We start from the raw sequence: 13,718 nt of genomic DNA, 5'->3' as shown, positions 1-13,718 counted from the left end.
AAAAGACATTATCTGAGAAAGAGACAGAAGCAAAAAATCTCCAGGAACAGACTGTGCAGCTTCAATCTGAACTTTCCCGACTACGTCAGGATCTTCAAGATAGAACCACACAGGAAGAGCAGCTCCGACAGCAAATAACTGAAAAGGAAGAAAAAACGAGAAAGGCTATTGTAGCAGCAAAATCAAAAATTGCACACTTAGCTGGTAAATGTCTATATTCTTCACTGTTCAAATTTGTTAGTGCAGTTGACTATGTGATTCCTTCTGTATGCCGGTAAGGAATGTAAGGCATTGCTGTCCTTTGGCTTCAGTTTGTAACAATCCAAGTTTCAGATCTTGTGAGCTCAGGCTTTGCTGCAGAGGTGCTGTCTGTAGACCTGACAGCATTGGGTCTCATCAGCTCGGAATTTTCTGTCTCACTTCACAGAGGTTCCTTCTGTTTTTCAGGGAAGAGTACTGTGCTAGATTTATGAGGGCCTAGTGTTCCAAGCTTTATTGAGCCTTCTTTGCCAGTCTGCTGAGTACTTATAGAAAATGTCAAGTTGATTGGCTTTTATTATGAGCATTATCGTTAATATCTAAGACAGTATCCCAGCAACTAACTTCTTTTAAAAAGTGATTGATTTATTCTTGGCTATATACTATTGAATGTATGAAATGAAATTTGTACAATTCATAAAATGAACTGAGTAATCCATTGGAACATATAAGGCCATATGTATAAAAAGACTTCTAATGGGCCGGCTTCATGGCCTAGTGATTAAGGGAGCTGGATTCCACACAGCTGACAGTGCAGTTCAAATCTCAGCCCCCAGCAGCTTGAAAAACATTCACCCAAAATCTCAGCAGAATGGAGAAATGGAGAACAAATTGCAGCATGCCCACATTTTATTGGATGCTTCTCCCTCTCCCTCTGGCGAGTACACACCCTCTGGCAAATCAAAAAGGCAGAGAGAGCTTCTACTAAATAGGAGTCTTTAGAATTTTTAAATTTTTATTAGGAAAAGTTATATATGTTTATGTTGGAGTAAATATATTTTATATCAGAGTAGCAAATTAGATATGGATGTCTTTAAAACTTTGCCCATTGCAATATGTAGTGTATCAAAACTAAAGTGGATGTTAAGGTACAGTAGCAGAATCTCATAACCTTTGTCTACCAGTTAAGCACATGGATGTTTTCGGTGTTGACTACAGTACAATCACATGGTTGCTGGTTACTTCTTTAGGTGTAAAAGATCAACTAACTAAAGAAAATGAAGAACTGAAACAAAGGAATGGAGCCTTAGATCAGCAAAAAGATGAATTGGATGTTCGTATGACTGCTCTTAAGTCCCAGTATGAAGGTCGAATTAGTCGCTTGGAAAGAGAACTTAGGGAGCAGCAAGAGAGACACCTAGAGCAGAGAGATGAGCCTCAAGAACCTACTAATAAGGTAATTAGCTATTTCTGTTTTAAATGACAAGCCATTTTTCTTTGTATATTTTACTTGAAAGTGCCTAATTGTTTAGGAGCCTCTGTCAGAGTGAATTTTGCTAAATTTTAAAGTATACAGAGAGAATTAATATTCTGTGGCAAGATTTCTGTGGCATTCTTTAGTGAACTCTTGTGAGGCCGGTGTAGAAATTGATAGTTTTCTCTTAATAGGTCCCTGAACAGCAAAGACAGATCTCATTGAAAACAACTCCAACTTCTGGCGAAAGAGGAATGTGAGTTTTAGTTCTTTTATGGCCTGTTGTCTGTTTTTCTTTTAAAGTTCAAGGATAGATACAGTGATCTGGGGGGCAGGGGTGTATCTGAATACTTCATTATCAGAGTACATAGTAAAAAGCTAGCTATTTATCTGTGCAAAACTATCATGTAGTTCCCATTTCTTATACTCAACATACTTACAGTCCTGTCTGGTAGAGCTTTGTGAGAGAGAAAAACATCTTCCATCTTTTAGTTTGTCATTAGTTTCTAAGATAGGCTGCTAGCAGCTTTTCTTTTGACGTGATATGATAGACAGATACAAAAGGCTGGGTGAGGCTGTTTTCAGCAATGCAGCAATTGGGTGCATTCTGTGTTGTCAGGATGCACCTGCCAGAGCATTTCTTACATATTTGCTAATGCTCAAATTCACAACTTCTTGGGAACCAGCAGTTAGCGTAATGGCTATGTCGCTGGATTCCCACGTAGTCAACCGCAGTTCACGTCCTGGACCCGGTGGCTTCAAACTCACGCCGGGCGCGTGTGCGTGCGTGCCCAAGATCCCGAGAGGAGAATGGAGGAGAAGGGATTGCGGCGTGACCATCCCCCCTGGGGGGTGATTTCTCACTTTCTGTCTCTATGTCTCTCTTTGTCTGCCTGGCGAGCACACACCCTATAGCGAAAAACCTCTCCAAAAAAAAAAAAAAATTCACAACTTCTTCACTCAGAGTTCTGAAATATTCAGTGAACAAAAATTCCCTAGGTCTACCATTTTTAAAAAATATTTGTTTTGGAACTTCAAGAAGTCTACCCTAAATATTGTTAGGAAAAGTAGAATTAGTGAGTATGAACCATATTAACGTCACATTCTTGGACTTTCCCCTAAGTGCCAGCACATCAGAGCCACCCACTGCAAATATCAAGCCAACTCCTGTTGTATCTACTCCAAGTAAAGTGACCGCTGCAGCTATGGCTGGGAATAAGTCAACACCTAGAGCTAGTATCCGCCCAATGGTTACACCTGCAACTGTTACAAATCCTACCACCACCCCAACGGCTACAGTGATGCCTACCACACAAGTGGAATCACAGGAAGGTTAGTAAAATAATATGCATGTGTAAAATAATACGCATACAACTGGTCTAATTGCTTATTTAGACTTGTTAAGAGAAGATGATAGTAACTTCAGGGATAAATAAGGTATCCACTGAAGCTAGTCATTTATCATGGTAAAAACGGTATCAATAGTTAATTCGAAATGTGTGCCTCCTACAATATTTGTTAATGCTGTAAATTTCTTCCTTCTCTTCCTTTTTTTATACTTTGTTTCAGTTTTAATCTAAAGAAAGGTGAAAGTACACTCCTCTAAGTATGTGGCATGGTTTTCTCTGACCAAAGCTTTCACTTGAATGGCTAAGAAAATGATATGAAATCCACTTTGATAAATCATACAAAAGTGCTGGTTGAATTCAAGTATCACCTTTTCATTGAAACTCTGAAGTTTTCATTATCTCTACTCTGTTCCCTTGGCACTGTGTGACTGGTTATAACAATTACAGCCTTAAATTTTATTAACTGTATATATGCCTTTTTACTCTGCTGTATTGAGCTCCTTGAGGGCAAGAGTTTTGTTTTGTATTGTTTAATGTTTTTATCCAGCCTTAGTAAAAATTTCCTGCATGTATATTTCCTTAGATTCTAATCTTAACAAATATTAGAATTCAATACATTTTTCATGTTTTTCATTATATCGTGTATATATATTCTACGAAAGTTCAGAATATTTTATTTCAGCTACATAACACAAAATGATTATCGGATATGATATTGTCAAACCTAGTGTCTTGATGTCAGTTAAAACTAAAATGAGTCTCAGCCACAGTGACACCTGGTGCTAAAGTGCTGCGCTGTGTGGGCTGAGACCATATGGGAAGCCTGGGTTCAGTTCCCAGTCCAGTCTAAAAGCTGAGCATGGTCATACTAGGCTGTGGTTCTAGCTGGTAGGATCACTATAGCAAGATATCCTAAATGAAAAGTGACAAAAAGCAATTTTTTAAAAGTTGCTTAACAAAAACTTCTAATTTGACTTTCTTTGACTTAATTGTTTAATTTTATTTGGTCACAGTTTAAATGGAATAGTAGATGCAAAAGCAGTTGCAGCTGTTTATTTAATTTAGCCAGTAATTTACTACATGCTACCATTACCAGTCACATAAGCAATACACAGTGCATAGTACTTTACCTATACCCAGAATGTTTTTGCCTGGTAAGTGGTAATAAATAGGTACAGAAATAATTAGGCAAATATTGTCTATACCACAGAATAGAGAGAATTCTAGCTTTAGTAAGACTAGAATACTTCCTCTGTTAACTGTTGTACTGATTTTCAGCCATGCAGTCAGAAGGACCTGTGGAACATGTTCCTGTTTTTGGAAGTACAAGTGGATCTGTTCGTTCTACTAGCCCTAATGTCCAGCCTTCTATCTCTCAGCCCATTTTAACTGTTCAGCAACAAACACAGGCTACAGCTTTCGTGCAGCCCACCCAACAGAGTCACCCTCAGATTGAGCCTGCAAGTCAGGAGTTATCTCCAAACATAGTAGAAGTTGTTCAGAGTTCGTCAGTTGAGCGGCCTTCTACTTCCACAGCAGTATTTGGCACTGGTAAGGTTCGTTTTAAAATGCAGTTATAGGGAACCAGCAGTTAGCATAATGGCTATGTCGCTGGACTCCTACATAGTCGACCATGGTTCGCATACCGGACCCGGTGGCTTAAAACTCACGCCGGGCGCGTGTTTGTGCGTGCGTGCCCAAGATCCCGAGAGGAGAATGGAAGAGAAGGGATTGCGGCGTGACCATCCTCCCTGGGGGGTGATTTTTCGCTTTCTGTCTCTCTGTCTGTCTCTCTGTCTGGCGAGCGCACGCGCCCTATAGCAAAAACTTCTCCAAAAAAAAAAAAAAAGGCAGTTATAGTAGGGCCAGCAGGTGACATGGAGGTTAGGTGACTAGATCTCACTTAGCCAACTGCACAGTTCCAATCTTGAACATGGCTGGCTGAAAACCCATGCCAGGTACATCTTTATGTGTGTCCAAAATCCCAAAGGAGAATAGAGGAGAAGGCATTATGGCATGGCCATTCCCTTTGAGAGGTAATTTTTAATTTTTCTTCTCTCTGCCTCTGGTGAGTACATGGACCTTATAGCGAGCAAACAAAAAAAGGAACTTATAGTAAATCTGTGTATTTATTATTACTTGGATTTAGCTTGTATGTCTTGGGCATTCTTTTTACAGACTTGGTTTCTACCAGATATTAAAATAAATAAATGGTTTTTTTGTTTGTTTTTTTTTGTTTTTTTTTTGAGAGGTATTTTTGCTACAGGGCGTGTGCACTCACCAGAAAGACAGACAAAAAGCAATAAATCACCCTCAGGGGGGTTGACCACACCACAATCCCTTCTCTTCCATTCTCCTATCGGGATTTTAGGCACACATGCACACGCACTGCACCCGGCATGAGTTTAAGCTACTGAGTCCAGTACTCAAACTGACTATATGGGAGTCCAGCGAAGTAGCCATTATGCCATCTGCTGGTCCCAATTGACTGTGTTCTAATAAATGTTTTTGAAATTATCTTTGTCTAAATTAAATTATCATTGTGCTGTAATTCAATATTTATGTAATTTTAAAGTTTCAGCTACTCCAAGTTCTTCTCTGCCAAAGCGTACACGTGAAGAAGAGGAGGATAGCACTATAGAAGCATCAGACCAAGTATCCGATGATACAGTAGAAATGCCTCTTCCAAAGAAGTTGAAAAGTGTTACACCTGTAGGAACTGAGGTATGTGAAGTTGTTTTTACTTTTACCCATAAGGATAAGAGAAGTCTTTTCAGTAACAAGTGGAAATTAACTTCTTCCAAGTCAAAGTTTCCACTTACATGGGACCAGCAGTTAGCGTAACGGCTATGTCGCTGGACTCCCACGTAGTCAACCGTGGTTTGCGTCCCGGACCCAGTGGCTTAAAAACTCATGCCAGGCGCATGTGCATGCATGCCCAAAATCCTGAGAAGAGAATGGAGGAGAAGGGATTGTGGCGTGGCCATCCCCCCAGGCGCATGGTTTCTCACTTTCTGTCTCTCTGTTTCTCTCTATCTGGTGAAGCGTGCACGCACCCTATGGCAAAAACCTCTCCAAAGAAAAAAGTTTCCACTTACAGTCCACATTGTTACTGTTGCAGATAGTGTTTTATATCCTTTGCATATCTTTAGTTGAATTTGTGCCCATTTCATAAAACCACAGTTTCAAAAAACAGAAGCTGAATTTCAGTTTAGATGGTTATTTTTAAGTCAAAAATTAAGAAAGATTATAGTCTCATGGACATTTTAAAGAAGATACTTAAAGAGGACATCTTTTTCTAAGAGAAACCAAAACTACATTTTTAAATTTTCTTTTATTCAGGCTAAATTGTAATAAGTTTTTCATCAGACATTAAGACTACTAAATTAATTTCATTCTCATGTATTAATATTCATAAATCTTATTTTGTATGTATTGAGAAAGAATGATTAACTATTTTATAAAAATAAACACGACTTTTTGGTATATAGCTTTGTAAAAATTTACATTTGCGTCTTATTGGGAGAATTGGCAAAACTAGCTAATATACTTCAGCTAATATACTGACGTGGCTAATATACTTGTAAATTATGATTCAGGAAGAAGTTATGGCAGAAGAAAGTACTGATGGAGAGGTAGAGACTCAGGCATACAACCAGGATTCTCAAGATTCCATTGGAGAAGTAAGTAAAAGCTTACTTAAAGAAATTGTTGCATTTAAGAAATGAAATTAGTTTTGACAAACCGAAACATTACTTAGAATTTTTTTTAACTTGTTCTTATATTTAATGAAATAGTACTGTAATTACCTAGTTCAGTTTCTGCTTCATTTTGCTCCTCTGAGTAAACTGCCTTCCAAACTTACATTAAAGAAATATTTCTGCTCATATATAGTGCCAATTTTCCAAGAGTAATTGTGAGTAAATCCTACCCACTATTCTGATTACTTGGAAGGACAAGAGTGCTGATTGAATCCTGAGTTAAATCATAGTGTCGTATTTATTGGTCTTCTATAGCTCTCTTATTATTTTTCCAGAGTTAAAATAATTCATGAAAGGAGATCCATATTTATACTTCTTCATTTTTTTGAACACTCATTGATATTTCTCCCAAGCAACCTTACTAGTGTTATAAGCACAGGCTCTGAAGTTACAAAGCATGGGTTCCATTCCTAGCTATGTGTGACCATAAGCATGTCATTAATTTTCTTAATTTCTCACTTGTTGGAAAAACATAACTTTTAGGATTGTAAACTACCTTAAAATACTATTTGCCCCCTTCTAGGTACTTAATATTGTTTCTTTCCTTCTATCCCTCTGCTCCACAAGAACTCAAATATAATAACATTAATAGTTAACTATTAATATTTAACACAAGATTTATCACTGTACAGCAAGTTTCTAAGACATTTATACTTAGTGATTTAACTCTCATAACAGCTTTACTCTGTGGATGAAGAAACTGATGCCTAGATAAATAATGTTTACACAAGCATTAGCGTTGAGATTTGAACTGGGTTGTGTAGTTTCCAGCCATCTTCCTAAGTGTGGAATAATAGTTTCTTTGTGGATCAGCCTTCAGGATCATTTTATTCTTTTATTTTTTGTTTTTAGAGGTTTTTAGTACAGGGTATGTGTACTCCCCAGAAAGACAGAAAGTGAGAAATTATCTCCCCGGAGGAATGGCCACACCTCAATCCTTTCTCCTCCATTCTCCTCTCAGGATCTTGGGCAGGCACGCACACACACCCAGTGTGAGTTTGAAACCACTGGGTCCAGGATGCATACCGGGGTCGGCCATGTGGGAGCCCAGCAATGCAACCATTATGCCATCTCCTGGCCCTAGGGGTCATTTTATTACAACATTACTTTACCTGTATAAAATGAAGAAATTGTCCCCACCTAATCATAAGTAACCAGAGATTACAAGTAGATGCATGAATTTTGTGAGTTAATTTTGCCAGTTTTTCTTGACTAAAAACTGAAAACTAAACCTTCAGATAAATATATAAAATATTATAATCACATGTTTTCATACATCTTTCAGTGTCGTATCTGAAAAAATAAAAACATTTTAAACTAAGATAATTTCTATTTTAATGCCTGGTATGGTTAAATTATACTAAAAGTTTTCCTTAAGTTTGGCAGAATTACCTATTTGACTTTCCATTCCACTTTTATAACACTGTCTACTGAATATGGAACAATTTTTTTTTTTGATTTTCTGATACAGAAGCAAACAAATGTTCTTTGTGAATATTGCTTTTCCTGAAATAATCATGTCACTTGTGGAACATTTTTAATTCTACTATGACTTACTCAATTTTTCCTTTCTGGTATACATAGTTTTATATGAATGTCTTCGTTCAAAAGACATTGTTTCTGACTTTTATAAAGAGTAGGACTTGGCCAGCTGCAGTAGTGCTTGCTTGTTGATTGCTGCTCAGTCTGAAGCAACATGCGAGGCCCTGGTTCCTTTACTGGCCCACCCAAAAAAAATAGGCATGGTAGCAGAAGCCTGTAGTTCCAGTTAGTCAGAAGGCTGTGGCAAGAGGACCACAGCATACTGACACTGAGCTTTCTGAGTCTAATATATGTATATTTATATATTACTGAGTATTTAAGCCAAAAAGTAGATGTTTCATTTTTTATAGTAAATAGCAGAAATAAAATTAAAGAATACTTTATCTTAATAGGAACAAGATAGAATTGTGGAAATAGATTGAGCAAAGAATTATTTTTAATATTTGCTATCTTTACTTTGGTTTGAAGTTTTAGTATAGTCAGGAAATTAGATAGTCAAGAGATTTAGGGACAACAGAAGTTTCTTTGTAAAAACACAATAATTATAGGTTAGTTTTCAGTGAAACTCCAGATTATTTTTAGTTAAGAGTAATTTTTGTGGTTTATTTTGTTTTAGATTTTTACCAAAGGGCATGTGCACTTGCTGGAGAGACAGAGAGAGGAAAAGTGAGAAATCACTCCTCCAGCGGGGTATGGCCATACCACAGTTCTGTTTCCTCCATTCTCCTTTCAAGACTTTGAGTATGCATGCACACACACACTTGGTGAGTTTTTTCAAGCCACCATGTCTGGGGACTTGAAGCATGGATTTGAGTGTGTGGTGTCCAGTACCTTAACCACCATACCACCTGGTAGTCTGTTATTCTTCTTACTTATCTGTAATTTTTGCATTTATTAACCAATATCTCTATATTTCTATCACTGCTCTCTCTCCTATTTCTTCCAACCTCTAATAATCACTATTCTATATTTCTATTAAGTCATCTTTTTTTAGTTTCCACATATAAATAGGAACATGTAATCATTCTTTTTATATGCCTGGCTTATTTTATTTGCTGTGATGTTCTCTAGGCTCACCCACATTGCTCCAGTGATAAGATCTTAATCATTTTAAGGGCTGGATAGCACTGTGTGTATGTGTGTGTGTGTGTGTGTGTGTGTGTGTGTGTGTGTTTCAGTTTGTTTGTTCTTTCCATAGGTGAAGTAGACAGAGACAGTATCCCCAACAGGATCTCAAAGCTACAGTCCATCCCCTAGTCTTCAGCCAGCCCCAGGTCATTGGCAAACATGTACCCGGTGTACTCAGGAAGGTCTCTGGACCTAAATAGGAAACTTTCCCATGTAGGATTGCCACACAGAGTGCCATGTTCTAGCACTGTATTGATGCCTATCTCCATATTTGGCATTTTCTTTATCTATCTGTTCATGAACAACCTAGATTTTTTCCATATCTTGGCTTTTGTAGCTAGTGGTGCAGTAAACATTGCTGTACAGATATTTTTACAACATAACTGATTTCATTTCCATTAGATATTTTCCTAGCAGTGGGATTACTAGATCATATGGCAGTTTTATTTTTTATTATTTTTTAGAAACCTCTGAAATGTTTTCCACAATTGCTGTACTGATTTGCATTCTTGCCAACAGGGTAGAGTTCTCTTTGTCCACATTCCCATGAACATTTGTTGTATTTTGTCTTCTTGAAGACTGCCATTCTAACTGGTGATATCTCATTCCATTTCACTAATAATTAGTGATATGGAGTATTTTTTTCAAATTCTTTTTGGCCGTTTGTATGTTTTCTTTTGTGAAATGCTAATTCTGATCATTTGCTCATTTTTTAATGGAATATTGTTTTGCTGTTGAGTTGCTTTTGTTTTCTTACGTATTTTGTTATTAATCCCTTATCATATTTATATTAGTGAATATTTTGTCCCATCCTGTAGGTCGTTGCCACTTCACTCTATTGACTGCTTCCTTGGCTATGCAGAAGATTTTTAGTTTGATATATTCTCATTTGTCTCTTTTGCCATTGTGCTTTGGAGGTTTCATTCATAAACTTATTTTTTATTAATTTTTTTTTTACTTTTTAAATAATTTATCTTATACACTCATTCACTGTGCATCCATTACTACTGTAAAGTGAATTTACCCAACATGAATACACTTCATACCAGGCCAGTTGAAGATACCATACTGTTATCATCAACAAATAATCATCCATTTCTGTGTCCCATAAATGTCTTGCTTCTGTTTTTCTCCTTGCTTTCCTTCTTCTCAGTCTTCCCCTTCTCCCACCCTCTCTCCACATTATCTCCAGAATCTGTAACAATTTTCCATGTTTCTATATACACTAATCTTTCAGTTTCCGCCATTGAATGTGGATAATCAGTATATGTTAAGTGGAGACATATGGTGTCTCTCCTTCATAGCCTGCCTTCCTTCACTCAGCAGTAAATCTTTAATATTCATCCACTTTCTATCAAATGCCATGCTTTTGTTTTTTATGACTGAGTAGTAGTCCATAGAGAATATGTGCCATACTTTTTCAATCCATTCATCTGTTTGTGGACTCTCGGGTTATTTTCATGTCTTAACAATTGTGAATAATGCTACAATAAACATAGATGTGCAAGCACTTTTGTGACTGAGTGTTTTCCTGTCCTTTGGGTAGATACCCAGCGTGGAATTGTTGGACCATATGATAGTTCTATTTGTAGACCTTTGAGGAACCTCCATATTCTCTGCAATAGCTGGACTAATTTACATTCTCACCAACAGTGTTTTTTTGTTGTTGTTGTTCTTTAATCTTAGCCATTCGGACTGGGGTTAGGTGGTATTTCATTGTGGTTTTAATTTGTATCTTCATTATGATGAGGGATGTTGAGCATTTTTTCATATGATTGATTGTTTGTATGCCTTCCTTAGAGAATTGTTCAGCTCATTTTCCCATCTTTAATTGATAATTTTTTTGGGGGGTAGGGGTGGTAAGCCATTTGAGTTCCTTGTGTATTCTGGTTACCAGACCCTTATCTGAGGCAAAGTTTATAAAAAATACTCTCCTAGTCCGAGGTTTGTTGATTCACACTAATTACTGTGTCTTTTGCTGTGCAGAAATGTATTAATCTGATGTAATCCCATTTGTCTATTTTGGGGATTATTGCCTATGCTTTGGGGGTCTTATTTAAGAAGTTTTTGCCTACTCTGAAGTGTCCTAGAGTTTCCCTAGTAGTTTTATAGTTTGAGGTTTTATAGTTTAAGGTTTAGATCTTTGATCCACTTTGAGTTGATAGTTGTTAATGGTGAGAGATAGAGGTCCACATTTATTTTTCTGCAGGTAGATACCCAGTTTTTCCAGCACCATTTGCTAAAAAGATTGTCATTTTACCACTGCATTGCCTGGTGTCCTTTGTCAAAGATCAGTTGGCATCTCATCCAGGGCTTTTTGTTAGTTGGTATAGTATCACTCAAAGTATTCTCTAAAGATATTTTATGTTTCTATTTATGTCTGTTGTACTATTGCCTGTTTCATTGCGAATTTTATTTATCTGGTTCTGTTCTCTCTTAATTAGCCTAACTAAGGGGTCGGCTGGCACCGGGTGGTTAAGGGCACTGGACTCCCACATGGCCAACCATGGTTCAAGTCTTAGACCCAGTGACTTGCTTTCTCTCTCTCTCTCACTCTCTCTCTGGTCAAATAAAAATAATTCTTTAAAAAAAAAAAATTAGTCTGGCTAATGGTGTTTCGATTTTGTTTCTCTTTTCAAAGAACCAGTTTTAATTTCATTTATTTTCTGTATAGTTCGTTTATTTTCCATTTCACTTGTTTCTGTTCAAATCTTTATTATTTCTTTTCCCTGGCATTTTTTTGATTTTTGGGGGGAGGGGGTGACTGTTTTCCCAGTTCCCTGAGGCATGATGTTAGGTTGTTCATTTGTCACCTTTCTATCTTTTTCTTAGTGTACTAATTGCTATGAACTTCCCCTCTTATGACTGCTTTTGCTGTGTCCCATAGGTTATGTAAACTTGTGTACTCACTGTCACTAGTTTCAATGTATCTTGATTTTTCAGTTTTAATATTTTCAGTATTCAGGAGTAGATTGTTTAGTTTCCATATGTCTGTGTATTTTTTAAGGCTTTTTCTGAAATTAGTATCACGTTTAATTCCATTATGGTTGGAGAAGATGCTAGATAATGGTTTTTATGCCATTGAATCTGTAAAGGCTTGTTTTGTGCCCTATCATGTGGTTAATCTTTGTAAATGTTCCAAGTGGGGGTGAGAAAAGTGTATATTTTGTTGTTTGTGGGTAGAAGGTTCTATAGATATCTGTCAAGTTCCCTTGATTTATGGTTTCGTTTAGATCCTTTGCTTATTTTTTTGTCTTGATGATCTATCCAAAGGAGATAGTGGGGTGTTGATTCCCAACAATCAGTGTGTTGCAGTCTGTCTCTCTTTTTAGATCTGGTAGTCTTCCCCTCATGTATTTGAGTGAGCCTATGTTGAGTGCATAGATATTTATAAGCATTATATCGTCTTCTTTTTCTGTTATTTAAATTTATTTATTTACATTCATTCACTGTACATCATTACAGCATACAAAAAGAGATTTTCCATCCAGAATACACTGTACATTGGCTCAATCAAGCACATCAACATATGTGTTATCATCAACAAATAATTTTCCGTTTCTTGTTTCCTGTGTATTTTGCTTTTTTTCCCATCCTTGACTCCCTGTATCTCACCTTCTGCCATCTCCCACCCTCCTCCCACACTGTCTCTGGTATCTCTGGTTGCTTTCTTTATCTCTCCCCCCATTTTATTGATTTACTAAAGATCTTAATTAATCTAAATATTTTGAATACCAAGCCCAGCTGAAATATATATATCTATGAACACAAGTCTGACTTTAGGCATAAACCTCAGTGAGCAGAATGATGAACGTACTATAAAGTAGCACCTAACTGGGGCTATCTATCTTACTACAGTCATCAAATAGATATTTTTTTCTTCTTCTGGAACTTTTTTTAATTAATTAATTTACATCCATCCCCTAAGCATTGTCACAGCATACAAAATGTGGTTTCCCATCCAGAATATACTGCATAGTGGCTTAATCATGCATGTTATCAATAATTTTCTGTGCGTGTGTATATATACATATATATATATTTACCCCTAAGTCTGACCCTCTACCCTTTCCCACCCTCTTCTCATACTATCTCTGATGTCTACAATAGTCTTCCATGCCTTCTCCCCCCACATTTTATTGATCACACAATTTCTTAAATAATTGAATTACTTTCAATAGCAAGTTTGACTGGTAATTTCAAGAAAAGCAGTTTTGAATTGGTAAGGAAATTTGCTTAAAACCTAAAGCCTGGAAACAGTTAGGATTCTGTTCAAATAGGTACATGAATCTATCAGCAGCTCAAGACAGGACAAAAATTCTTTTTTTTTTTGAAATTTTTTTTTTAGAATTATTTTATTTAACTTTTTTTATTTATTATTATTATCATTATTATTTTTCAGTTTGATCAGAGAGAGAGAGAGGAAGTGAGAAAGCAAGCCACCAGGTCCGAGACTTGAACCGTGGTCGGCCATGTGGGGAGTCC

General features: G+C 36.8%; 1 protein-coding gene across 3 annotated transcripts in view; it reads left to right on the top strand.

Moving 5' to 3' along the window:
• The window catches only part of TPR (translocated promoter region, nuclear basket protein), a 75,831-nt gene that overhangs the window by 43,313 nt on the left and 18,800 nt on the right, over positions 1-13,718 (top strand). For all 3 annotated transcript variants that reach the window (XM_014583456.2, XM_014583457.2, XM_014583458.2), the window contains exons 33-39: positions 6-204; positions 1,230-1,435; positions 1,648-1,709; positions 2,577-2,785; positions 4,081-4,353; positions 5,378-5,526; positions 6,402-6,485. In XM_014583456.2, the coding sequence (XP_014438942.1) occupies positions 6-204; positions 1,230-1,435; positions 1,648-1,709; positions 2,577-2,785; positions 4,081-4,353; positions 5,378-5,526; positions 6,402-6,485 (1,182 nt within the window). The remainder of the gene's footprint in view (positions 1-5; positions 205-1,229; positions 1,436-1,647; positions 1,710-2,576; positions 2,786-4,080; positions 4,354-5,377; positions 5,527-6,401; positions 6,486-13,718) is intronic.

Source organism: Tupaia chinensis, unplaced genomic scaffold (genome assembly GCF_000334495.1).
Source record: "Tupaia chinensis unplaced genomic scaffold, TupChi_1.0 Scaffold144318_1, whole genome shotgun sequence".
Taxonomy (NCBI): domain Eukaryota; kingdom Metazoa; phylum Chordata; class Mammalia; order Scandentia; family Tupaiidae; genus Tupaia; species Tupaia belangeri.
This window is presented reverse-complemented; position numbering and strand designations above follow the sequence as displayed.